Source organism: Lepisosteus oculatus, chromosome 8, assembly GCF_040954835.1.
Source record: "Lepisosteus oculatus isolate fLepOcu1 chromosome 8, fLepOcu1.hap2, whole genome shotgun sequence".
Lineage (NCBI taxonomy): Eukaryota > Metazoa > Chordata > Actinopteri > Semionotiformes > Lepisosteidae > Lepisosteus > Lepisosteus oculatus.
In genome coordinates, this window is record NC_090703.1 from 12,101,303 (window position 1) to 12,129,021 (window position 27,719).

The 27,719-nt window shown below is 38.5% G+C and overlaps 1 protein-coding gene across 10 annotated transcripts in view; it reads right to left on the reverse strand.

Moving 5' to 3' along the window:
- The window catches only part of eml1 (EMAP like 1), a 76,009-nt gene that overhangs the window by 19,804 nt on the left and 28,486 nt on the right, over nt 1-27,719 (reverse strand). For 5 of the 10 annotated variants that reach the window (XR_011190223.1, XM_015339255.2, XM_015339250.2 and 2 more), the window contains exons 2-7: nt 13,359-13,541; nt 12,489-12,554; nt 10,626-10,755; nt 2,556-2,690; nt 1,752-1,780; nt 331-357 (exon numbers count right to left, since the gene is read on the reverse strand). Coding sequence is in view for 9 of the 10 variants with exons in the window: in XM_015339255.2 (XP_015194741.1) it covers nt 331-357; nt 1,752-1,780; nt 2,556-2,690; nt 10,626-10,755; nt 12,489-12,554; nt 13,359-13,541 (570 nt within the window). In the remaining variant the exon portion in view is untranslated. The remainder of the gene's footprint in view (nt 1-330; nt 358-1,751; nt 1,781-2,555; nt 2,691-10,625; nt 10,756-12,488; nt 12,555-13,358; nt 13,542-27,719) is intronic. The other 5 variants (XM_015339252.2, XM_015339257.2, XM_015339254.2 and 2 more) reach the window with 3 other exon arrangements.

Below are 27,719 nucleotides of genomic sequence, written 5' to 3' on the forward strand. Positions count from 1 at the left end.
CTGGGCAGGTTCATTAGTCAGTCTCCCCCGTACTTCCAGTCCCAACCTACTTCCAGAACCGTTGTATTTTAAGTATGCATCTACTGATTTTTCCAAATCAGTAAGATCTTTCTAAAATTCAAAGGGGCCTAATGCCCATGGGAACATTTTCAAAAGTTTGAAATTTGTTTTAGAGTTGATCCTGATCAGATAGCCATTCTCCACCCTGTTCTGCAGGACGAGGCTGGGAGGTGAGGCGTTAGAAGGGCTTTTTGCCAAATTGCAAAGGCCACTTGCCCCAGCAAAGGGCAACGTTTCAAAAGCTGGATGGGGTTGAGAAACGAGGCCTACCTTTGCAGTGTGTCACCCGTCGCATCCCTTGGGGTTATAGAGACAGAGACAGAATGAGGAAGTGAAGATGTGCAAGAGGAATGCACTCATGCTTACCTAGTACTTTGTTAAACCCATTACAGTAACCTGTATTTCAATGTTCCTTCTAGGCAGCTAGAGATGAGAAGAGAATTCTCTTCAAGCAACCCCATAACTCCAAGTGATCACTAACTATGACTCTGTGCCAACCAGACTAACAAGTTCCACCACATTCACTCACATGGAATGCATGATGGAACGCAAAGACTTCATTCCCATCTGACTTCTTTGGTCGTCTCTATTAACTGTAACCCCTTTACAAGAGCAGGACTGAGAGGTCTAACAATTCCACAAACAGCGCATACATTACACCTCCGTTAATGTCTCCCTACATTATTCATCTGCTTTGTTCTCCTGCCCGAGTCTCTGCAACAAGAAATCTGCCATCAGAATATCAAGGCAAACTCGGATCTCCTGTTTCAGTGCCTTAGTGCCCTCCTCTCACTTCTTTCAACAAGACAGCAAAGGATGAGCAAAGACAAAGGAAAGAGAATGATAAAAAGATAAGAATTTTAAAAGACTTTTCACAGATAAAGAGAGGATCAAACACTGACACCACAGGAATGTAAAGGTGTGTGTTTTATATCCTAACAGTACGAGAGATGTCTTTCCATTAAAATTTTATTTTAAAAAAATGGGTGGTTTTTAAGTTTATTTGCTTTATTTTTTCCTGACACAATCTCATACCACCTACACTGTCATTATAGAACCAAGCTGGTGGGTATTTGTTGTTGCCCAAACAGAGCAGACCACAGGCAGACTATCATGAGCCAACAATTCTAATTTAGCTTCCCCTGTTACAAATCCATTACTTGATATAAAACTAAAGTGCATGAATGTATCCATCAATTTAAAAAGGTATATATAATTATATATACTATATAAATAATATATAAAGGTGTGCCTTTGTTTTATTTTATACCATACTAATACTGCATCCACACAAAATAAAATCAATGAAATGAAATGCTGCACGAAATGAGAAATTAAATTATAAAAACATGGCAGATTATGTAGGCTCTTCTGAAACACAGGCCATATGTTCAACAGCTTAAAACAGCATGATTTCCAATTTAGCACATATTTATTTAATCTCTAATCGATAACATTAAATGCCGCCTAATGGATGCTACTTTTGATGAATTCTTGCATAAACATTAAATTATCAGCAATAGACTCCTTATAGGCTTCCTAGTGAAAATAAACAGCAGGAAAACAGATGGCCATGAAAAATGGCAACAGAACTGATGAGCAAATTGAGTGTGCTTTTGCTTTCATGAATGGAACCAGCCACTACAGCAAATGAGACATCACAGTACATTACAAAACAATAACATCCTTACCTGCACTGAACACCGGCTCCTTCGGTTTGCTGTGACAAGGTAAAAACATCCGTGAGCAGGTCAGAAGATTTACGACAAAGTGCAATATACAGTATTAAGGATTTTATTAATGCACCTTTTCCAAAAAGAATGTCATTTTCCAATGAGTTGAAGGGTTTCCAACATCAAATCACATGCAATAATGTAGCATTATACACAGATAACAGGTATAAATATATCTAAATGTATATTGGTATTTGTTAAACGCCTACTCTTTTCGAGAAACGCCCTGGGATTTTTAATGACCACAGAGAGTCAGGACCTCGGTTTAACGTCTCATTCGAAGGATGGCACCTGTTTACAGTATAATGTCCCCATCACTATACGGGGGCATTGGGACCCACGTGGACCACAGGGTGAGTGCCCCCTGCTGGCCCCACTAACATATCTTCCAGCAGCAACCTTCGTTTTTCCCAGGAGGTCTCCCATCCAGGTACTGACCAGGCTCACACCTGCTTAGCTTCAGTGGGTTGCCAGTTGTGAGTTGCAGGGTGATATGGCTGCTGGCCATATCACGTATCACCCTGCAACATAGAGCATAGTTGCTCTAGCCCACCCAGTTTTACAGTATATAATGTATGAGGACCAGTAAGGACCAACAGGGAGTAACCCCTTTGACCGGTGTCTTATGTTGTCTCAGTCCACTTAACGTTCAGGCAACCAGGGGGAGTTCTAGCCTGAGGAGGCACAGTGGATATGCCATGGATTTTACCCGGTCAGCCAGACACCAGTTCCCATCAGACCCCTCCCTCCCTTCCTCTCTACCTTTCACTGTTCTTCTTTCCGCTGGAGTTGCTGCTGGTGGATCCGGCACGGGTACGGCTGCTTTTGGACTCCCCAGTGCTCTCTCTCCGTGCCAGAGTCCCAACGCGCTCTGTTGAGCTTGTTCTCTTCACAGTACTACAGCACGGAGGGAAGGAGGGAGAAGCATTACAGTGCAGTGATGCAGAGGTGACTTCTCATTGTCAAGCAACTGGAAATATACCCCCACACACACACACTTACAATTTCTCACTACTGATTGGGAAACAGAAATGGGTCTAACTGAATCTCAACCCCTGAAATGTAAGACGTTAGTTCAAAGAGCCTCTAAACCCAACTTGAGCAAACTTTTGAATTTTACACTACAAGGACAGGGACATTCAAAGGTATGTGACCATGTTAATGATAGAAAGAAATTTTGTGCCAGGACAAGAGACTCAAAGAGCACCACATATTGGAGTATAAGAAACTAGTATTCGACATGGTATCTCTGTAAACTTACTAATGACTAATGACACTACATAAATCTATTGAATAGAGAAAACTATGAAGAAAAAAAATATATCAACATATATGGGAGACTCAGTCTTTTTCTTCCTACATTTCACAATCCCAGCTCACCTAGCACTGTAGGTAGGTCCCTTTTCAGGCCAAAGGGGCCCATTGGGGAATGGGGGCCCAAGGGCCCCCATTTTTCTTGACTATCCAACATCAGAAGTGGAGGTGATGTGGTCAGCATTACGCTCCGGCTGTCCTATTACCCCCGGAAGGAGTAACCTCATTTGGAAAGCAGGCTGAGTAGACCTGGGAGCCATCTGGAAGGAATTAGAGCAAGCTACATCGCTTGCCCCTAACCGGGATTGAACCCGGGACCCTCCGGTCAGGAGCTAGACGCCCTTGCCATCTGAGCTACCACGGCTCCCACCTAGCATTGTACTCTTCTGAATGGGGAGGTTATTGAAGGTTTTCTCAGGTAATGAGATAACGAAATCAAGAAAAAGTGCATTTTTAAAAAATAATTCAAGATGTCTTAAGATTTAAATCCAGAGTTAATCAAATAAATTACTCTGTTTATCCCAGATGGTGCCTTGACAGTGTTCATTATACACTGTACCTGCCCTCTCTGTAGCTGTGACAGGAAGTGTACATTCCCAGCCCAAAATGCACTATTCCACACTGGCCGTGGAATCTCTCCCTTTCCCACTATCTCCAGGAAGCATAGTTACAGCACTTCTGCGCCTAGTACTGAACTAATACAGCCATAACAGTAAGAAAAGAACTCGATAAACACTGGTAATATACCTCATACTGTTCAAAAACTGTAGCTTGATCATAGTATGTTGCAGTGACTGATACCTGAGATTTAGTCAACTGATTGATTGAATGCATAACCAGAGCTACAGAATTTTTATTTTTCCATTTCAGTAGTATTCTAGGAACAATAACATTGCATTTGAAAAATAGTTCTAATAATACTGTGTGAGAAAAATATTTAGCAGAAATTAGTATATTGTTTTGTTTCACAGCAGGAAACTCTTTTATGTACTCCATCACTCACAAAAAATAAACATTAGATGTTGACAGGAAGCGGATTCATGAAGATAACATTTTCCAAGTACTCGTCCGTCTTCTGCCATGTTGTGACAAACGTCAATTGTCATATTATCTTTTTGTTGTATAAAATGACTGCTAAAAAAAACAACAGGAAATGACACAGGAGAAGTTAAATAAAGTATTTTTAGAATTATGTTTGGTGAGGTTTTGTTCTTGTTAGATAAGACTAATTAGGTCCCAATGTAAAAAGCTTAGAGACTGGGGCTGGCTGCCCTTTTGCATGAGCACATGATTTCTGACAATGAAACAGCCTTGTCAGCAGCTGAATGTAGAACAGGCTGTGATTTAATCCAAACCATGAAAGTTAAAGTCCATTCAACGGCCTACTGATATTGTCCTGCTGGAGACACAATCCCATGTGATGTATTTGTTAAAGGTCATTATTGTTAATAACGGTACTGGAGCCATGGTACTGCCACAATATGAATTTAATAGGTATTAGTGGGACGTTAAACTAATTGGCTTGCAATGTTCTTACTGGCATGCTATTGTCAAGTGGCTACAACCCCTGACTTCTGGGTGACCTGTGATTTTGAGAGCTGACAGGAGAGGCTGACACAGTAGAAATTGGTAGCTTTCAAATGCAGGCCCTTCTTTATGGACAGCTGCACAGACGAGTTAAAACCTGGGACTGTGCTTGCACTGCTATCATTATTGGCAGTACTACTACCATTTATATCCTATCTCATTTCAAAGGTGAGTGTAACTTTCTCTGCATTTGATATTAAAGTTATTGTTTTGTGCTCTAGTAACACATCATAATAAACAAGCATTATTACATCAAAGATTTAGAATGTAGACTAGAGATGACAGGCAAGGAGAAGACAATTAGACTTTTTAAAATAAATGTCACAAGACAGAAAATGCACAGAGAAAATCACATATAGAGTACCTACTAAAGACAAAATGATAGTGAGGGATATATCACAGCACTGAAGCACAAAAGAAACACTGAAAGTTTGCAAAACTGAAATAAACCATTTCACTGCCTACAATACCACTGTATGCTGTACTGTTTGTGCATTGATAAATAAACCTTGATTGATTGATTGATTTCCATTAATGAGCTGATATCTAATTTGGAACAGAGAAGAAAAAAGGCACTTATCTTACTTGAACAATTGCACTGCACAGATAAGATCACTCCTACTTGATAATACCTTACAGCTATTGCAAGCATAATGGATTAGCTATATCTTGTGCAAAAATTCCAAGCATTTATTTTTTTGGTACAGCAAAGCATAAAGTCGTCCTTCATCTTTAATTGGTTTAGTGTCTGCGTCTTTTACTGCCTAATGTAGTGAAGACCCAAGCAGTTTGCAGTATCATGTGATAATCATCAAACAAAACAATTTAGAGGTCTATATCTGAGGTATGCTTTGCTAAGAGGCAGTGAAGATGTTAAGCATTTGCATGGATAATATGATAAAATGGATAAGTACTGTACATATGATGTGGATTGAGACATCTTGAGAAATTCTGGAATTAACACCAGTTCTGACCGCAATGGATTTAGGGAGTTAAATTCAGAGCCCAGGGATTTGGTGGTAAATCTCTAGCATAACCAGGCTAACATCACATCATTCCGGCCTGAGTTGATAAGTGTCAGAAGTGGCATGAGAGAGATGCAAAGCAGAACGCTTGAATGATTACCCGTTTCAAATCCTGGCATCTAGACAGTGGTAAAACAGAGTAGGAATAAAGTCCTGGGTTGAGTAGAGAATAATTGTTCATTCTTATCTTGGAAGAAAATCTTAATCTATGACAGCAAACGTCTGTTGGAAACAACAGGTACTACAAAGGTGATGTCACATTGGGGGGATATACAACAAACCTTGGAGACATTCAGTGTCTGGATAAGCTTCAGAGATCATAGCAACACAGGATACAAGACATGCAGAGCAGAAGCGAGAAGAGGAAGTGTTTAATGAGTGAATTAAATAAGGAAAAGCTCCAGACTCCCAGCACCGGGCAGAAAGAAAGACAAGAAACTGGACTCACATGAGCACATACATCAGAAATGCTCCGATGATAAAGATGACAATGAATATTCTACCTGAATCCAAAGACACTGTGGAACATTTTAGAAAACAGAAAATAATGGACTATAAGGATCCACAGGCTGCTCTTCAAGATTGTTAATTTCTATAGTGTTTTACTGCTCCATTCAAGAATAGCCTTAATTGATGTGACATCTGTTTCAAGAAAGCCTTCTATTCATCTTATCAAAAAATGCATTCAAGCAGATGGATCACAGATGAATTATGCTAATAAGTCACTTGTTCTCAATTATCCTTCATTTTTAGTACATTTTTAAGCTTGCACTTAATGTATAATATTGGTGAAGAACACCTAGAGTACAAACTTTCTTTTGCGAAAGAGCCGTCAAAAGAGTCATTCAGTTTAACAGCGGATAGCAGTGTGGAAACGTAGATGGGAAGTTATGGGGTCCTGAACTTCTGAGCAAGGTACTGTACGTCACTTGAATTTCTTCAGTTAAGTTCCCAGCTGTATAAACCTGGTGTAAATGTATTGTTATGGCCCTTTAGAATAAAAAAAAGAAATCTACCACAACTGCTTGTTGCAATAAATCAAGAGTAAATGAATTATAGGTATATTATTTCTCTAGGACAATTTACAGCTGCAGTTGCATCATAACTCAAATAGTTCTTTTTTTCTCTTGAGGATATGCTAAGTTGATATTAGGTAAGAAATACAACCACAGTCCTTCCAGGAGAAAATGATCTGAACATAAATTCTATTCTTCGCTGTGCAACACAAGTGGCTCAGAATATCTCAGTCTGTACCGTATATCAGGCTAAGAACCCGCCTCATCAACTGTCCTCACCATATGCAAAGTTTGAGGATTAAAAACAAAGACTGAAACGTATGTTTTAGCCCTTCCTCTAGGGAGCTCATAGCAAGCACTCAGAAACGCAAAGCAGATTTCGCCCTCTGTTCCAGCTGTTGAGGATTAATACATGGTGCAAGCAAATGTTATAGTGGTTCTCTCAGGCTCGTCTGGATTAGTCATGGATTTCAGATGAGAATAGGGAGGGGCTAACAGGGGAGATGGGGGGGATGGTGCCATTCCAGTGCACACCTCTCTTTTGTACTGTATACAGAATTTTGTTTAAAGGAAGCAAACTCTTGTTTTAGCAAAAAACAAACGCTGAATGAGATAAAACTATATTTTTATATTTTGTTCTTCCTTAGCCAGGATCTAATAGGTGTTAAAATACAAAAAATAAACAACATTCCCCCTCTCAGTTGTCAGGACACCAGTGAAAAAAAAAACTAAAGCTATCAAGTTTGAAAATGAGCTTCACCGTAAGATGTTTCATAGATGACATGAGAAAATAATTGTCACCCCAATTGGAAACACAGCTTGCTGGTCTCCACATCTATGTCTGAGCTTCCTTTGGAGTTACTTAATCAAGCCATAACTCAAACAGCTGAGCAGCATGTCGAGAGCATGAAGACAAGGCTCTCCCTTTGTTTATTAGTCATAAACAGTGGCATTTTTTTCATGAGAAAAATGAGGCAGGTTGTGAAAAAGAAGCAGTAACCCATTTCTTTACAGCACCAGCTGGAATTCAACACAATAAAAACAAACAGGAGCTGCTGGGAGAGATAGACCTACTTACTGGAGTTGAAATTATCCCCCCCCCCCCCCCCAGCACACACACAAGCACACAAAACGGGCGCCAAGATGCTTATTGACCATTCACATAAAGAGATCAAGCTTCTCTAAGGGGAACCCGTTTAATTCTGAAGTGTGGAGAATCAGGAGCTGAAAGGAAAATAATAACTAGCACTGTGTGAAGTCAAGTCTAGTTTGAAAGGCTCTTAGTCATCAACAGAAAACGGTTAATCATCATAACTGCCTCTATGTACTTTGGCAACATACAATTAGTGCTAATTAAAGCTTTTTAATCAAACAGAAGAATAGCAGATGAATTTTATATTGTTCACTTCCATTTTTAGCTAGAATGTTTGCATACTCAGGTTTTACCATAAAAGCTGATGTTGTTCAAATAAAGGATAATAGTTTCATATTTACACAAATCAAAATTAGGTGACAAGCATTGTAAATACATGAATACTGTGAATGTTAGAGAGTGCGTGGAATATGTGGTTGGAGGCATGTTTTTAGCATTCTGTTTATCCTACTGGCATGGACCGTTCAATACGTATTTGGGCATATTCTGACACACAATAACTTCTTCTTTCAGATCCATGTGATATATTTAATGAGTAGGTCATAGAACACTTGTACCAACAGCCAATATACAGTACCTTGCAAAACTATTCAAATCCCTGCACAGTTTTTACATACTGTTGCTCTAAAACTAAAAAAGTCTTCAGTTTGAGCATTCAGATTCTAAACAAAATGTTCATTTAAAAATGTGTCCCATCATTTTGTAATTTCACAGAATAAAAAACATCATAGGAACAATCTGAATATTTTTGTAAGGCACTGTAAGTGTGCTTTATATAAGTATGTGATTGTATGCCAAGGAAGCATATTTAATTCCACCAAGACATGGTACAGTAATAGCTGATAAAATTTGATCTGAGCATTTTTTGAAGAATATTCGCTTCAACAATATGGCCAGGTATCTTGTTCAGGTTTCTCACAACCTTTTGAGTAAATAAGTGGAAAGAGTTCTTTCATTAAATCTGACAAGGTTCTCGTGAAGATCTCCTTAACCACAAAAAGGATTAAATGCTTTAAACTACTTTTCACTGAGCTTTCCATTAAGCACTAATGATGCAATTTAACCCCTCTTTTTACAAATTTAAGTCTTCTTTTCGAAAACTGTCACATTTTGCAAGGTTCTTTTTAAAAATGCCCTTGTCTGCATGAACATATTTAAAAGCATGGTTGGTAACAAGAGAATCTATTACTTCAATGACAGATATTATGTTCACAGCTGCTTTTGTCTTGTAGCAAGAAATTGAATTGAAAGCTTCATTAATCTGACACAACTCTGCCCAAGACCCTTCCAGACTGAGCATCACAGCCAAGCCATTCTGCACTGATTGCCAAAACTTCTTAGTCCAACGTGGAAAGGTTGCCATCACCCATTATATTAAACATGATCACTGCCAGTCAGCCAAATGAAATACTGTGAATATTTAAGTTACAATTACATAATCCACACATGCCAATTTTACTAAGGATATTTAAGAAATTCACACTCCTGGGAGATATCTTCAGTGGTGAAAGCATAACCACCAGGAGTCAACCAGCTTATGCTGCTGACATGTGAAGAGTCTTAATTTCAAATAGTTATCACAGCTCTGACAGAATTCTGCTCAGTTGAAGAAACACAGCAAAGCATTCAACACACACACACCCTTCCAACTTGTATTTAAACATCTACCAGCAGGTGTTAATTTAAAGCCTTTTCAACTTTCAAATATGATTTTTCTACAGGAAAATTAATACATGCTGCTTTAGAGGATTGGTTAAATGGTCTAATGGTTATGACAAACCTTAGTCATTACAGTTTCCAGGGTAAACTTATTAGGCATAAAAACTATCGTTCCAATAACACATTTTGGTATTTACTCAGAACTGGACAACTGTAATGCAGAAACGTTTGCTAAAACTTTGTCCATTGTCTGCTCAAACAATTGTGACAATAAACAAAATCATATTATAGGCAATACATGATACATTTTCACTAAGTGAACTCTTAACAAAAATGTCTAGGTAACAGTTCTAAACCTGTTACTATTAAGTTTCTTACTACTTAAAATACCATGTTTCTGCTAATAAAGTCCCACATTTTACAGAGCGTCTTATATGTACTGTATAATAACTTCTGGAATCAATCTTTTCCTCACGTCAGCCAATTGCCTACTCACACATTAACCAAATAGAATAACCTGTGCTCCTCTGCTGAATCTGTTGATCAATTTTTCCACAGATGTAAAACGCACGTGTATGTAATGAGGCTTCAGCAGAACTGAAGAGGAATAAGTGGCATTAAAGACCACAAGAACCAAGCATACTGAAATATGTCCCTAGTTCTTGCAGTAGCAGCAAAGCCCATGCTCTGATTTTCTGGCTGTGAGTGTGATTTAGCAAATCTAAGTGCGACATGCAGGGAGTGACAAAAACTTCAGCTCTTCCGTTCTGCTTCTTTTCTGTTTTAATCTGCCTTTTGAGTCTCTGGTTAATGGCAAAATAGCTTTGCCTTTATAAGGCCAAGATCTGCATTACAAACGAAATGGAATCATGAAGAAGAAATGGAAGAGACTGAACATGTGTTCTGTCTCTCCCACAGGTTGGCTTTCTGATCTGGCTGGTTGAAGACCACAGAGTCATTTGAAGACATTTTGCTTTGTTTCTACTGCCCATGTAGGGATGTGGAATGTCACTCAACTGGGAGTTATCAGTCCAGGGTCTTTCACTCCAGTCTTACACTTCTTCCAAGGCAGTCCTACCTCTTGGTTGCTGGTGATGAGGTGTCCTTCCTGGTGCCAGAGGGAGATGGCAATGTGCTGGTTTTCTTTGGTAGGACTGTGCCATTGTTTACGGTCGGCCTCAAGGGCAACCCCTGCATCAGGGGTCTGGCTGCAAAACAGAGGAAGAGCAAAAAAACAAATTACAAATGTGACAGCAGCAATTTTGTACTCGGTGGCTAATGCTAATTTAATCTTGATAACTTTTTATGTAAAACCACAAAGAATGGATAATAAATGAAGGCCAGATCAGTTGTGCAGTTGTGAAAGTGTAAAAACAACACAGTTCAGAATGCATTAGAGTACAAAGGGATTAACCAGCTATGACTCCCAGACATTTTCTTGTTTACTAAGAACCAAGGTGCCTCACATCACCTCCTGTACAGAATGTTTGTCGGTGGAGAAATGATTGAACTTGGGTGATGGGAGCACAGGCTTTCAATCTTCTACTACTGGTTCTCACAGCAATGCACAGAAAAAAAAACCTACACATAAAGGCACAATAGCAATTAATCACTCTGTGGTCCCTCTCTGGGACTTTACTGTCAAAGGAAAACACAGAACACATTGTTAAGCACTCAACAATTTCAGGGGAGAAATGCAAGCTTAAAACGTGAGGCTTTTGGTATCCCAGGGGAACTCTGCATATGAAAAATGTGATTTGTTTGATGCACTGGAATACCCCAGAAGTCCATTTCAGCATAAAAATAAGGTAGCATAAGGCAGTGACTAACAGATAATTTAATTTATTTTTTAATAATCCCTGCACTTGGAATGTCATGAATAGCAAACAGTGTGCGACTGGATTTGCCCATTTCTAGATTTTACTTCGGCATATCTGAACTTTGTTCTAGAGGAACTGGGCACAATGCAGCTAACATTTTAGAGAACAGAAGGAAACAGATTTACCTCCAAACTGAGTGAGAGACACAGAGAGTGAACAAGCTGATGTGAAGAAGAGCTTCTGTAATTTTCAGGTGCCCCTCTCAATTCTAATTTACTAAATGCAATCCATATTTATTAATATCTCAAGACAAGAAAATAATCTCTATTTAACTTCCAAAAGACTCTGTACCAATGTAAACCTACATTTTCAAACACTTTGGAACTGTTAAAAATTGTGGTCTCATTCACAATTGAGAACACTATGAAACTGCCTCTCACACATGCAGAAGCTTTTCCTTGCAAAATGGGAATTATTGTATATTACTGTATACTGTTTGTTTAAATAAATACCTACTCTTCAGCATAAGCTGCTTACACTGATAAGATCTGTTACTTTAAAATCATAGACTCTCCATTCTTTGTCCAATATAAACAGATTTATTATATATATATATCTCTTCAAAAAGTCCACATTAGAGCATTATTCTTATTTTGTTTGGCTGATATCCAAAGCACCTGAAATTTACAACCTTCTATAAAGCTGGACATGGTTACTGGAGCAAACTGAGTGAAGTACCTTAATCAAGCATACAACAGCAGTGCACCACCCAGGAACAGAACCCTAACAACCATTCCACAGTGCTGCCGGATTGTGGCATATTAAACCTATTTGTGTTATTAGTACATGCACAGTTTGTGGTAAAGTCAGGCAAGACACCTCCCAAGATGACAGAAAGAATCACAACCTTGGCAACACTTCACCTAGGATTGAAGCATCAATAACACAATACTTTAACAAGTTAAAAGCCTAAATTCTGGACATGCCTTTATTATCTGCAGGACATACACCTCTCATTTGCAGTTACTATTTGTATTAATAGCGAGTGGACGATGCAGAGACAGGCCCAAAAGTTGTGAAGTCACAGAACAACAGGCAGAACTATTGGGGATGCTTCTTACCTGGCTTGTCAGTACTGCCTGATTTAGCACTCTCTGTAGGAGTGGATTTTTTCACAGCGGTCTGGTCTAAAGAGGCCAAGAGTTAGCAAGGAAAGAGAAAAAGAAGAAGGAAGAAGGAAATGGAAGAGAACTGAAGAGAAAAATGAATGGGGGAGGAGCAAGACCCAAAGAAGGGAATGGGGTACAACTGGAATGAATACAAGAGCTTCTCATTTTGCCAATTTGAAAAAAAAACAGGGTATAGTTTGATATCCTTTGTGAGACGCATTGAGGACAGCCAGCTTGTGACCAATGCTCTCCATGCTTGAGTTGAACAGCTCCTTGGCCATAAAAGCATCCTCAGATCAGACTATCTCAGGCAATACTAAATTTCAATTTAATTTAAATTTTGATGATCCAATGTGGCATAGAAAATACAAATTGCTCTGCATCACGGACACTGAAATTAGTAAAAAGCTGTTGTATGAATGTGTGGGAGGCAGGGGAATTCATGTTTATGCTAATACACTGCCTGCCAGTCCTTTACTTTTATAAATGAAAATTAAGACTATTGCCTTAATTAGACATTTGTATGGACGGACTTGTTATATTCTAAACACAACAGATTCCTGAGTGTCAAGAATATTACTAAAAGAGCTCAAGAGAATGCATTTTGCTTGTGAACCACAATGTGATGAAGAGTGTTCTCGAAAATATTAGGGCTAAAGGTGTACATACATATCATCTTCACTGTTTCATGAAGAAAGCTTTTCTCAGTTTAGTGAGGCAAATTTTAGTGAGGTAAAAATACAATTTCCCAGGATATGGGGGAACACACTAGCGCTCCCGAGAGAAAGGCAGTGGAAGACAAGTGTAGAACAGGGAGGATACCTTTGGTGGGTCCTTTTCTGTTCAGCATGGCCTGCTGCTCCTCAGAAATGTTGAGCCGCCTGACAACATCAGCCAACGCCGACTTCAACAGCTGGATTTCATCCTCCTGCATCTGGACGCGCTGCTCCAGGGAGGCGATGCGGTCCGTGACCTCCATGCTGCTGGCAGCCGAAGCACTGTCATCTGTGTAGAGACGCAGCAGAAACAGGGGGAGTTCAGCTAGTGCTCAGGACGGAGAGCCAGGAACCGCGGTACACAAAGAAACCAATGGCTCAACTCTGAATATAGTGAGCAATTCAGATGATGGTGATGTGTACAGAAGCACCAGAGTGAAGGAGACAGCCTAATTAAATAAACAACGAGGCACTGCAGCCGTGAACAAGACAGATCATTGGTGTCTTTAAAGTGTTCCTCTGAAACAAGGCACTGTTGTAACAGCCTTCTGTACAAAACAAATCACAAACTACAAGACTCTGAAACACCAATTAGGCAGCTTTTTTAGTTAGGTTCTGTGCAAAAGAACAGTTATCAACTCAAATTCCAGTTTCTTCTTCATTTACATAGAAAGACACAAAAAAACATGACACAGCTGCCTGTATTCTGGAATGGAAGCTATATGCATAAACTAACAATATACATTCATTTAAAAATAATAAATAAATAAAAGTCTTAAAGAGAAATTAGTGGAATCAGATTGTATTAATTGCACCAAAAGTAAATCATCAAATGGAACTCTGTTTTTTCTTATCCACAGTGAAGTAATGCCACTGACATCCCAATCAAGTTGTATTTGAATACATTAGTGCAGCAAGAGGGTTTAATACTTGTTAGGGGAAAGTGCCAGAGTCAAGGAGTACAGGTGACAGGCAGCCCTCGAGAAGGAAAGGGGTGGTTCTGCAATCGAGATGTAAAGGAGAACTCAGAGAAGCTCCTTCAGACATCCAACCAGAAATTCAAATGGTCCAGCTCAAACTGTATGTCTAAAGAAGAAATACAGTCTGGCAACAAGCATTCTGCCATGTATCCTTTAGAAAAGTGGTGTTGTGTTTGCTAGCAGTATATGCTTACGTTTTGTAGAAATATAACCTGAGCAATTAGAAAACTGTAAGTTGTATCACCTTCACCTGAGTGAGCAAAACCTGCAGATGACTTGAGCTGCATTTAAGTCATTCTAATTAAAAATTAATAGAAAGAAGAGTTCAGATTGCTCAAGAGACAAACATCAGAAGAAAATAGCAATAAATAATGAATCAGTAGGATGCTACCGATAGTTTGTGCAACTAGAATCATATTTTCAATTTTTACAATGATTATGATGGCATGTAAATATCAAACATTTAAACAACTAAGTACTGTACTGATGCCATTTGTAGCCTGATAGCAACACAAATTATCTACTGTACTACAGTTATTAAATTCAGAAATTAAAGACTGTTAGCCTTTCTTAAGGAAAAAGAGATAAGCAGAATCCTATAGTAAAGGTTGACAGGGTCACTAAACAGTTGACACCTTTAGTAACTCCTGTACCTCATGAAATGGAACAAAATGGTAATTTAAGTTGCACAACTAAATACATTTCATTGGGAATTTGTTACAGCATCATTTCATCATTTCCATTTGTGTGGAATTGTATTTCTCACACTGAGAGCCCACTGTATCTTCATATAATACTGTATGTATGCACATTATTGTTTGGTTAGTCCTGCGCAGTTTAATGAATTTAGTTACATGCTATTGTCCTGCATTCAGTATGTTCACCATATTGACTATAAAACCTGATGAATGTCAGGTTGGTGGGCTGAATTTATAGACACAGGGATGCCTTTAATTGACACCTAAGATTATCCATCTGTTTATCCCTTTTCCATCCACCTTATCTAGTACAGGGTTGCAGGGGAGGTGGAGCCTAACCCGGCAAGTAATGGACACAAGGCAGGATACGACCTACATGTGACCCCCAATCCATGGCAGATCACACAGAGGCAAAAACATACACACCAGGACCAGTAGCTTACAGAAGCATGCGTGCAAGTTATGTCTTTGGACTGTAGGAGGAAATCAGAGCATCCAGAGTAAAACCTGTGCAAAAACTAAAAGAAAATATCATCTCTACTCAGACAGCACCCCAGAAATTGCACCCAGGACCCCAGTGCTGCACGGCAGCAATGCTAACCTCTGTGCCACCATTCTGTACACCTGAAAGCATAATTAAAATGATATATTACAGGTAGAAACACACATTCCACAATGCTGACAAACTCACTTAGAGATTCCAAACTTATGGTTGGAAAATTGCTTAAACAAAATGTGATCAACACCTCCTAGCCAAACACAAATGACAACTTCAGGCCTGAAATCAATGCTGCACACAAGATCTATTAGTTACATAAACATTTGTCAGAATGTAGCTAATGGAAAAACAATCATATGTGAGTCAACCCTTGCTACTACTATTCTGCAGACCTGCCATATTAATCTAAACGTCCCTGGACCTAAGACAAAGCCCACAAAGGATGAGCTGAAAATGATCCAAAATAATGTAAAAAAAAATCTAACTAGACAAATGAATACACTGCCTCCGACATCAGCAACCTCTTCCCAGATCCCCACTACGCCTCAGCTCACTTTACATTCCGACTGCACAGCCACTCTAATCAGAACTATTAACTTCCCCTTGTGATTAATGTCCTGTTCTAGATAAGCTTTGTGATGTTACAGAATTTCATCCTTGTAGATACCATTTGACGGCCACCACACCTTTAGACACAACGCCTCATTGTAACGGAAGATTAATTTTGACGCAGATGGGAAATTTAGACAGAGGTGAAAGAGGTGGAGTCAGCACAGGCTCAGCTATATCTGCAGCTCTATTGGGCTTCTAATTAAGAAACGAGTTTAGAGTTTGGCACACAGGGAATTTCCCCGATTCTACTCCCTTACCACTGCCAACTTCCTCATCATTGAGTGCAAAAAGTCTCAGCACCACGCTGCAATCCCTTTGGTGATTTGTCTTTAACAGAAGGGGATATTCCCACCTTCTAGGCAAGCATCCTAAAAAACAGCTTGATACATCAGGAGCAGTAACCACTCAAGATTCCCCTGCCTGCCTTTGTTCACAAACTAGACCCTGTACCAAACTGACTGCCTGCCTGCTACGGTTTTGTAGAAGAAAAAACAGATTGACAGCTTATATGGCATGGCTCGGCTAAACTAGCTAAATGCTGCTGGAATTACATTTACATTTTACTTACATTTTCGAATGGGCACATTTATCAAAACACAAATGATTCAGATGAAATTGCAAGGAAGTACACTGAATACCTTTAATATGATAGCATGCAAATGCTGTGGGAAAGAGAGCAAGGATTATTTCCTTCAGATATCTCCCAGCTGATGTACCAGTGAACTTGTCAACATTGCACAAAAGAGTGAAAAAAATGTGTGAAGGAGATACTGGCCTCCACAGCACTGTTCCAGATATTAACAAAAAATTAATATACTTATACTTATATTTAATATACTTTCCTAGTAAAAAGCACAAACACTGGAAATCGGGAGGGAAAGTTGCTCAGTTTCGTTTCTGAACAGAAAAATGTCCATGCATTTTTGCACATTACATAATCCCCCTATTTTATAGCGAAGATACAGTTCCGTCATACTAGCATGGGAAAATCAGTTACTGAAAAAATACAGTAAAGTTGGTTATTGGAGATGTGGCATCAGGAAGGTCTTTATCTTAATAAATTTCGAATACAAGTTATTTGAAAAATGATCTGGACTCTATATTGGTCATCTACAATAGTCTACATAAACTGCAACAGTGTGTGTGTGCAGAAAAGGAACTAGTAGAGGTTAATTCCGTGGTAAGAAAAAGAAAAACAGTTTCAGCTGCTGAGCCTTCTTTGGGGGCGAGCACACCTTCATCTCAACAGCTGAAACACTCCGTTTTCTCTTTCTGCTTTTTGGCATGGAATTAACTTCTGCTTAATCCCATATATTTTATTATAGGTAAATCTTTTGCAGCCTCCTTCATGACCCTATGAGGGCTGTTGTCCATTCTGAGAGGAACATTAACGCACTCAGCAGACTAACATCACCTCAACAAGACATTGCTTTGCACCCACAACTAGATGGATATCCGACATCCAATCTCACCCAATTACAACAGCAGCTCCCAGTGGAAATCAGATGGGAAAACACACTTGCTCTTCATCTAAAAAACTCCAACCCAATATGTCAACAGCATCGTACAAGAGTGTCCACTTACCATGTGTCATGTCAAGCATGTGTGGCCCACTTTAGTTGGATATCTACTGGGCCTAAATCATCTTGAATTCAATTGATATAAAATGAAGTTCTGTAGTGGACCACATCTTTTGCACTATAAAAATGTTTCAATAACACACACATGTAGATGTTGTCTGAGAATATAAAATTACACTTCCACAGCAGTGAAACCTCAAACCCAGTCCATTTTCCTTAAAAAGATTTATTCCGTAAATAATGAAATAAGAAAAAAGGCTAAGTTACATTTATGTGCTTAATGGAATTAGTGTGTCTGTGGAAGATTGTTTAGGTTATTTGCAAGGCCCATTAAGTTCTTCAGTGTAAGGCATTAACAAATTAACATCAGCAAATGGTTATAGGTCTTAAAGGTTATATTCATGCCATAGTTATTGCTTTCATGCCTTCAGGGTAACAGTATAGTAGAGCAGATACAAAAAGTAGCAGGAGGAGGATTTATACAAGGCAGCAGCAAAGATAAATAGGCTATAGTAATTCTTTAATCATGAGCTTAATGTGCTTCATGTAATTGTTTATATCTGCTGTTCCTGTCTTTTTAACAAGTGAGCTTTGGCTTGTTAGCAGTCTGAGAGGCACATTAATAATAGAGGGGCTGTCCAGAGAGCAAAGCAAAAGGCTATAAAGTCACATCTTTCCTTTTCACTCGCTACCCAACTGAAAGAGTTCCTGGGTTTGAAAATGGGCTCATTGCACAGACAAGAGAACGGCAATATTTCAGTGCCCTTAAAACTTTCAAATGCTCATCACTGTGTCAGTGTATGTATAGTAAATATCAGGTCTTGCATTATAACTTGTCATGGCAGCTACTACTGTTGATTCATACTCACTAAACAGAAGTGCAATGAATCACAAGGTTTGTCTCAAAATTACATTTACCAAAGTACTAATTATTCTTATGTAGTTTATTAGCTTTAGCATTTTCTGGCCTACATTCACTAATTATGATGACTTGCAGATAAAGCCTGCCTTAAGACCCGTTCATTTTACAAAATCATACTGGTCAGGTATTTTTTCTCTCTTGCAGTAAACTGAGTCAAAAAAATAATAAACAGGTGAAACTCAGTCAGACTCAGAAAGCCTATATAATATTCCAATCAATTCCTCACATCACAGAAGGTCAGTGGCTACTGCCTCATTTCTGGTATAATCCCAATATTACCTTGGACTCAATATTGTCCCAACTTTAAAGTGCCAAAAACGCCAATTGAAAATTCCCCAAAACATGTTTAACATGTCATTAATATACAATGAATAATTAAGATTCTTAAAAATATATATATTTATAAATTCAATAATGCTTTCATTCACACATACAGTATTGCTTGTCTGTTCGGAACATTCAGAGAAAAGGCTGGAGCTGCTGAACATTCTATTGCGGATCTCATCACCCAGGAGAAATTATGTTCAGTTTCATTAAGGACCCCTGGTCCAGAATTATCTGCAGACTGCTTCAGTGTTTTAACTTTGACTGAATAATTAAAAAGTGCAGAGTTAGCTGACAGGCGATTGATCATGAATTAGGTCAAAAAGCTCTTGGCATCTGGGCTTAGTGTTCTATTTCTAGAGACTGGTAGTGTAAAACTTTCCTTACCCTTAGTTTTGTTCTGTGGCCACAGTATGGGACTGCTACAGTTGAAATTGTATTGACATTAAAATGTTTGCAGTTAGATATGTTACACTGCTCTCGCTTTTCACTGTTTAGACTCTTTTAAAAATTTTAGTACAAGGTGAGATTTAACTTTGTGGATTATGCTATAAACTCTGCTGTCTCACGCTGGCGCCACGTACTTCACCTTGATTGTTCTGAGCTTTCCAACAGTTGCTCCATTCCACCCAGTCCTAAAAACAATTAATGCCAGTGTGGATGGTAACCCTGTGATGGACTAGTGCCACAGAAGTGCCATGTACCCTCAACCCACTTAATGCTATAGACACGGGGATAGGCTCTGTCTTCATGAGCCTCTAGGCTCAGATATGGCCCTTTTTTAACAACTACATTAACAAAATAATACTGTATATACACTTCATTGTGGCATACTGTATGCAATCACTACTACTAAACATATTTGTCCCTGAGTGTGACAAAAGTGTCTGAAATTAAGAGATCACTTAGCACCACTACTGAACTTTAACCAATCACAAAGATTATTAAACGTTGACAGAGTTTGATGTCAGCGAGGTCAGCCATGAGTGAGAATGCAATGGAGAGTGTTTTCGATTTAGAAAGTTTGGTCAGCGAAAAGCTACATCTAAAAAGATCTTAAGTGGCAAATAATGGTCTGGTAGTAAATTAAATTTGAAAAATGCTTTATATAAAATACTAGGATTCATTATTAAACATTCTTATTAAATCTCAGAGGCTTTATTATTCATAAGATTAACATGAAAGTCAGCAAACATTTTAAAAACTGTTTTTGAAAAATGCCTCAGGGTGTTACACTTGAATGTGCGAATATTAATAGATTAGGATCTACCATGTGTCACATGCCGTTTACTATTCTTTTAAGCATCCTAAACAGAGTTGGGTTTCATCTTGCTAATACTCAAAAAGCACCTACAGTACTGTGAATCGCCTAAATATTTGTATAATGCAGTACTGCATTATACAAACATCACCATGGTATACAAAACAGTAACAATATATTGAATTTTAAGTGGTATTTTGCAGCAGGGATCTCAAAATAATTTTTGCTGAGCTATTTATTTTGTTTAAATCCGTTTATCCCACAGGTATGTAAGATGAGAATTGATGGAATTCATTTGATATGTTTGATTAAACAGGGAAAAAAATGATAATACAAACATTGCTTAATATAAGAAAAAACGCAACATGTTGTTATTAATGAGATTTTGCATTCTACGTCTCATAACTCGTGTGATGATTTTTTAGATTTCAGCTTGAGCACATGGCTCCTTTGTACGTGCTGTGACAAAAAATGTCTCTTTACCCCTGCACCTCACGGTCTCTCAGGACACCAACCCATTATGCCTGTCCCTTTCTGCTCACTTCCTCTTTGCTTTTGTGCCTTTTCTGCCTGGGACCAGTCAATACTCATGAGCTAGCAAATACATCACTTTCTCCATCCACGCCTGTTCTGACTCTTTTGCTTTATGAGCCTCTCTCTGAGTCATGTCATTCCAAGGATCCTGTTTACTGCCATAAAACACAGGCTCTTCAGCCACAGCGCAGCGACTGAACACTTTACTTTGGATTGTTGCTTGATGAACCGAGTGTCACGGGACAGTAAAAGCAGTGTGAAAAGGTAGCAGCCCTTTCTTCTTTCAAGCCGTCATGTCTCACATCAAACAGCTCGGCAGACTGATCTCATTTTAATTGATATTTCCCCTCCCTTGAAAAGCATGATTTCATTCCTCCACAAGTAAACGGGGGAGGGGGCTTCAGAATCTTAAATACTTGCTGTATTAATCACACATTTCTTGGTGACTATGTCCGATGATTAATACAGTTAACAAATGTTTTGTTTTCAAACAAATGATGGGAGAAAGATGGCAAAAACATAAAATGAGGCAAAGGAACGTTGAATATGGGGAACCAAAAGACCCTTTTAAACATCCTCGAAAAATTCATGCCCAGTATCACAAGACTTTAATCAAGACAGCAGTCCCTAACTCAACCACATAGATCAATCAAACATATGATTGGTCAGTTTTACAAAGCAAAAGCTTGAAACTGCAGGATCATGAACGATAATAATTGGTAAGCCCTGTGACTACTGTTTACACATTAATTCATAATCATATGGTGATTATATTATATTCATCTTGTGTTTGAACAGGAAAGCTAGAGCTGACCTCCAGAAGCCAGCTATGTTTTCAAACTCTGCTGCCGAATTATCCTAGGGGGTGGTTCAACTGTCAGAAAGCATTAAAGAACGTTCCTCCAGTGAAACTGCACTGCACAGCAGATTTGAAAAAAACAAAACAGGAATGCAAATGCCTCTGATTGGGGAGCTATGCCAAGTTGCATCCACTTTCGCAGTGATTTCCCAGTAAAAAGGGAGAAAGGGCACGATCCAACAGTTACCGTAGGCACAACATATTTCAGTTTGCCTGAGTGTCTCACATTCTCCCTCTCCATTTTGGCACATCCCTCCACATTGAAGAATGAAGACAGGAAGTGAGAGAAGCTCTGCCTTTCTTGCGAGTTGCCTTAGAGCTTGTTGACACAAGTCACAGTCGATCAAGGACCCAGAACCGCTCTCCAATTATCTTTCAGAGTATCAAACCACAGTGAGTTCAAAAAGGGAGAAAAGGGAAGAAAAAAACCCAGAAAGCAATCTGGTTTAATCCCAGCTGTCACAAAGCAGTGGGATGCCTGAAAGAAGCTTATTAGCTAATGAACTAGCAGATTACAGGGACTTGTAAAGGTTTTAGTTCCCATAAATAGATCTGGATGAGCACTGTGATTTTAAGAACTATGTCCGTGGCCTCTCTAAAACATGACATCCTGCTAAACTAATACATGTTTTACACGTCTGTTTTACATTACTGTATCAAATTTCATAGCTGGCTGACATGTCTGATTAGCACAACATGTGGTTTGCTCAGTCCACCGGGGAACAGCGAGCTCAGTGAAAGACAATACTACACAGGTCTGTTTAAATCTGTTTAAAATGCCAGACATTCAAGTGCGTTCAGTCCAGAAACCATGTGTGGTTCTCCCAATTCTCAGGGTCTGGGACCTGTAGGTTTTCTGTGTCTCTTTAAATTGGCAACAGTTTAGTGCTATGCAGAAGGGATGAATTGGTCCCATTATACCTTAATTGAATCAATTTAACATGTCTCTCAAGAGCCGTTCATAACCCAAGGAGACATAGAAAACCTGCTGGATTCCAAACCTTGAGGACCAGAGCTAGGAAAACTTGACCTAGAGTGTGTAACGTACACAGAAACAGTCTATTTCTGCGAAAAAGTTGAATATGTTGAGTCACTCATGTCGAGTGCCATTCCACAATTCAACATATTCTTATTTACACATACTTGATACTTGAAGCTGTTCTGCAGGCTATCCTCTCCCTTCTTGTCCACACCTGCAGCCTTGACTGGCTTGGAGGCAAGTTGAACTGGGAAGCTCATAACATGCTGGGGAATAATATTAGCATGAAAGCAGCTCCTTTTCTGCACACAAGTGGGACGCCGCTAACTGCGTGATAGAGCATCAGTCTTCTATGGTCACTGCATCACATTTTGACATTGACAAGTTTCATAAAGCCCTGTGAGAAGCCTCAGTGAATGAAAAGCACTATATAAATGTAATGACTATTGTTCAGCAGATAATCCTCTAGTCTCTGTCAGAGCAGACTGGGTCCTCGGTGCCAGTCCATAGAAGGGGATGGCTGCTGGGCCCCCAGCAATCTGAGGTGGCACAGGAAGAAAGGGCATGCAATTCAGAAGATGATGCTATTTATCTTCAAAGCCTTATTCAGGACAGAAATTGGCACATTGCACGGAGAGGATTAGTGGGATATTGAGCCGACATCTTTCAGCACACTGGTTATCTTAAACCTCGGGGCTTCACAGAGGGATTAGTGCTCTTTTAAATTCAGGTGTTTAGTTTTATCGGCATAATAGAAATTTCTTGGACTAACAACACATCGGGGGTCATTGAGTCATGATATTACTATATTTCTTGAGCTGGATTCCTTCATTTTTAATTCTTCATTCTTAACGTTTGCATTTCGGGTGGGATGCAGTTCTAGAAGGTGAAAAATCAACATTCATTTCAGTGCAAAAAGTTATGCTTTATTTTCAAAAACCATCAAAAACACATAGTAGTAAACTGAAAATGTTGAAATTGTTAGCTTTGGGAAAATTAAAACATGATAATTAAAAAAACATCAGTATCTAAAAATATCTGTTCCAATTCAACCTCCTACCTGAGTCAGAAACAACTAAAATTTACCACTTTTAAAAAAAATAAACAATTTAGGAAGATGCACTGCTACTATTTTACATCTACACCAAATAAAACTGATCTTGAAAACGTGATTGTATTCAATGGAAAGAATCAATTGCACACCATTACTGCACAGACAGTGCAGAAGGAAAACAACAGAGAAAACACGAAAATTTTGAGGATTATTCAGGGCAGTGAATAAAAGATGCAGTTAAGCATCACAGCTTTGCATCTCCTTCTGCTGTTCTAAATCAATAGGATTTCAAGATGGAGAACCTAAACTTACATAGCAGTTTGTCCATAGCAGGCTTTAAAACAGAACAATGAAAAACCCCAGTGCTCTGTTCACACCTCATCTCTACTATCCTTATGCCATTTGGTTTTCAGAAGCCCTATTTCACAGCAAACGGGCAGGCACCAGTGCAGCTTAAGCACAGAGATAGGGAATAAGGAAACTAGACGCAACAAAACACAAACCACCAACACTATGACACCTTTGTTAAAATGGTAACAGACCAGGAAGAGACCTAAATTTTAAATCACTCATTCAGGAAAATGCAAGGAAGAGAATAACTGTATCATGAACTTTGAAGGAGAATACACGTATAGTATATGAGTTTGCTCGAAAAAATTGTATGTTTCAGTAGGTTTAAAATCAATAATAAAAGCAGTCATTTAAAGGTCTGAAAAAGAAACTAGAATGCTGTGCAAAAATGGCAAAAGGATTTGATGAGATTTTGGGTCCTATGTACAAATTGTATCCTGAGGCAAACAATAGCCCTTTTTAATTTCTTATGTTTATTTTATTGATTAGGTAAAAGAAATGAACAGAGCCTTCACTGATAACTCATTGAAGTGGTTGTTTGCAGAATGTGCACATAGCTTGCGTCTGTTCTGTGAGACCTTGCTTGCTTACCCAACAAGCACAGCATTATGCATGTAGTATAAACAGTATAAAACAAAAGGGTGTGTCTTTTCCAAATACGGAAATGATTTACTGTTGTTTTTTTATTTTAAATATCAAGATTTTGATCTCAGAGTGTCCATGAATAAATGTAAACTTCCAAATCACAGTATCAAAAACTTAACTACTAGCATTTTCTTAGAAGACCACAATCAAAAACGCCAGCATGTTTTAAATGTGGTGAAATGGAACACTCTCCAAATCCACTACCTTCACATCATATTTAAGAAAGAAAAACCAGAATACAGCAATGGGAAGACTAGGTGTCCCTCTCCCTATATTTTTTTCAATGATTTGTATTTCATAACTATGGCTCCAAAATGATTCATTCTTACTACAAATCTCTCCACAGCATTGACATGCTGTTCACTATCTCTGTTATGTGGTAACCTTCTTCTAGTTTCATTTTCACATTATCCTCTGTGATTGGGTACCCCTGTGACTGTGCTGATGGACACTGCATTGTTACTCTGTTTCAGGTCAATGTAATTACAAGACAATCATTCTCCCCTCTGAAAATGAGATTCTTGCCTCAGGGGATTACGACAGGCTTGAGTGAAAAGGAAAGTTTTGTTTTTATGGAAACATTGCTGAAGATAAACAGTTGCACACCCAAGAAGATGGTAATGAAAATGGTAAACGAAGTATTTAAAAAATGTAACCAAAATCAAATTTAATAAAGGCTGCATTAGGACATTGTCAAGACATTTAAGCAGATTTGGTTTCACCAAGAAGAAAGTTTAAAAAAATCCACAAATTTATAGGAAGACCTCTCCAGAAGAAGAAAAAGAAAAATCTGGAGTAATAATATACTTTGTAGCACATTATAAGATAAGAACATAAGAAAGAAAACACAAAAGGAGGCCATTTGGCCCATCTACTCGGATGATAATACATGTATTATTGATCCAAGGATGTCATCCTGATCTCTTGATAGAAACCAGTATGTTTCCTTAATATGCTTAACCATGAACATTGTACTATGCTGTACTGCTGTTGTATATAAAGGTATGTCATAGCACTGCTTTCACCAACACATTTGTAATCTAGATGTCATTTAATCTTCTGCCATTTAAGGCACAGTAGACTTTATGTTTTTCTGGGCAAAATGGAATTTGTTTTTATCAAAGTAATTTATATCAAGGGTTTGTTGAGTTATTTTACAAACTTTTTAAAAAACTTAAATAACAATTATTCAGAAAACTATAATAAACATTCAACCCTATTATTATAAAAAGAAAAATTTGACCACAGGCACAATAAGGTATCAGTACAAACTTTGATTCTCAAACCTAAACCTGGAGAAAAGAAAACAGCAAAACCTCCTTTGCAAGGTTACAGATTTGGACCAGTCCGTCCATGCTTTGCAATCTGCTTATTCAAAAATATTTGAAGTTTCATGAACTTTAAAAATATGAATATTCAGCAAATAGTTTAGCTATTTTGTTCTCCCTTGCCTCTCTCATAACAGCTTTTATAGGACAGTGAACACTAAATTTTTAATATTTATTTCATGCACCAGTAGACATTTTTTCTTAAATTAGCACTTGAGGCTAAGCAAGAATATTTTCATATGCCTTCCATGTTAAATATATTCTTTAATTCCTCAACTCCTCAGCAGGGCCTGAGGACCTATACTTGTTTTGGCCAGATTTGCCAATTAATACAAGCATGTCCACTTTACATCTGGGAGTCTTTTATCATTGTTTTATGACAAGAAGCAATTATGAATCACTAAATATAGCACAAGGTATCTATTGGACCAGCCAGATTTAACTCCGCTTTCATGAAATTAGGTTCAAATGGAAGAAATACACCCTACCAACATAATCCTTAAAAGACAACCAACACAGCCACTGGGATATTCCAGTGCATCCCAGATCATTGCTATTCGTGCAGCTTTCACAGACTTTCTCTGGGGATATCACTGCAGTAGGCTAACGTGGTCTTTGCTAAAGCGATCAGTCTCTTAACTATTTAGCATCATTAACATTTTCACAATCAGAAAACCTCTCAGCTACATTTCATCCTTAAAGGTTCCTTCTGCTATTTCATTTATACTCAAGCAAAGTCACAGGGTATTACTTTATGCATTGTGACCATCTTAGTTACACTAAGAGACAAGTTGCACGACTGCCTTTCACCAGATTTCTGCTCAGTTTTTTGCAGATTAATTTTAAGTACATTCAACTCAGATTTCTATAAACTGCTTTCTGGACACAGTACAGAATGTTAATTCATGATTTATAAAGAATTCAACATGGAACTAAATGAACCTCAATCTGAGGTTCTCTTTAAACAACTGCATGCACACATCTTTGTGGCTACTGAGGCAGGTGAAGAGTATAGCATGCAGCTTTTGAAAATGTCTTACACACCAAGAGTCCTCAATCCACATCTGTTCAAAGCACCAGCCCCTGAAGACCAGGGAGAAGCTTTTAAATGTATCCAATTAAGCCAAAAGGGTGTGTCTTTTCCAAATACGGAAATGACTTATTGTTGTTTTTTAATTTTAAATATCAAGATTTTGATCTCAGAGTGTCCATGAATAAATGCAAACTTCCAAATCACAATATCAAAAACTTTTAACTACTAGCATTTTCTTAGAAGACCACAATCAAAAATGTCAGCATGTTTTAAATGTGGTGAAATGGAACACTCTCCAAATCCACTACCGTCACATCATATTTAAGAAAGAAAAACCAGAATAAAGCAATAGGAAGACTAGGTGTCTCTCTCCCTACATTTTTTTCAATTATTTGTATTTCATAACTATGGCTCCAAAATGATTAATTCTTACTACAAATCTCGTACAGGCCCAGTTAGAGCAAATACTGAAAACATGCTTATCCTTCAGAACCAGGTGTGGGGACCCAAACAATGTAACTATTGTTATGTAGAGTATGTAGAAGCTTCAGGAGGGATGACAGCAGTCAGAGGTCTCCCACTCCTCTGCAACTCTAATGCATAATTGTCCATGAAGTCACTTCCTGAAAAACTATAAATACTATACATGAACCCCTTCTCTCCTTCACATTTGTCTCCTGCATCCCTCCTCTCAACCTGTGCAGCTCCCCTCTGGTTAACCTCTCTCTCTTTATTGGAGACCTGACTTCCTCATCATACAGTTGATCCTCATCAAGCAAGTTAAGCCTACGTTTCTCATACCTAACTC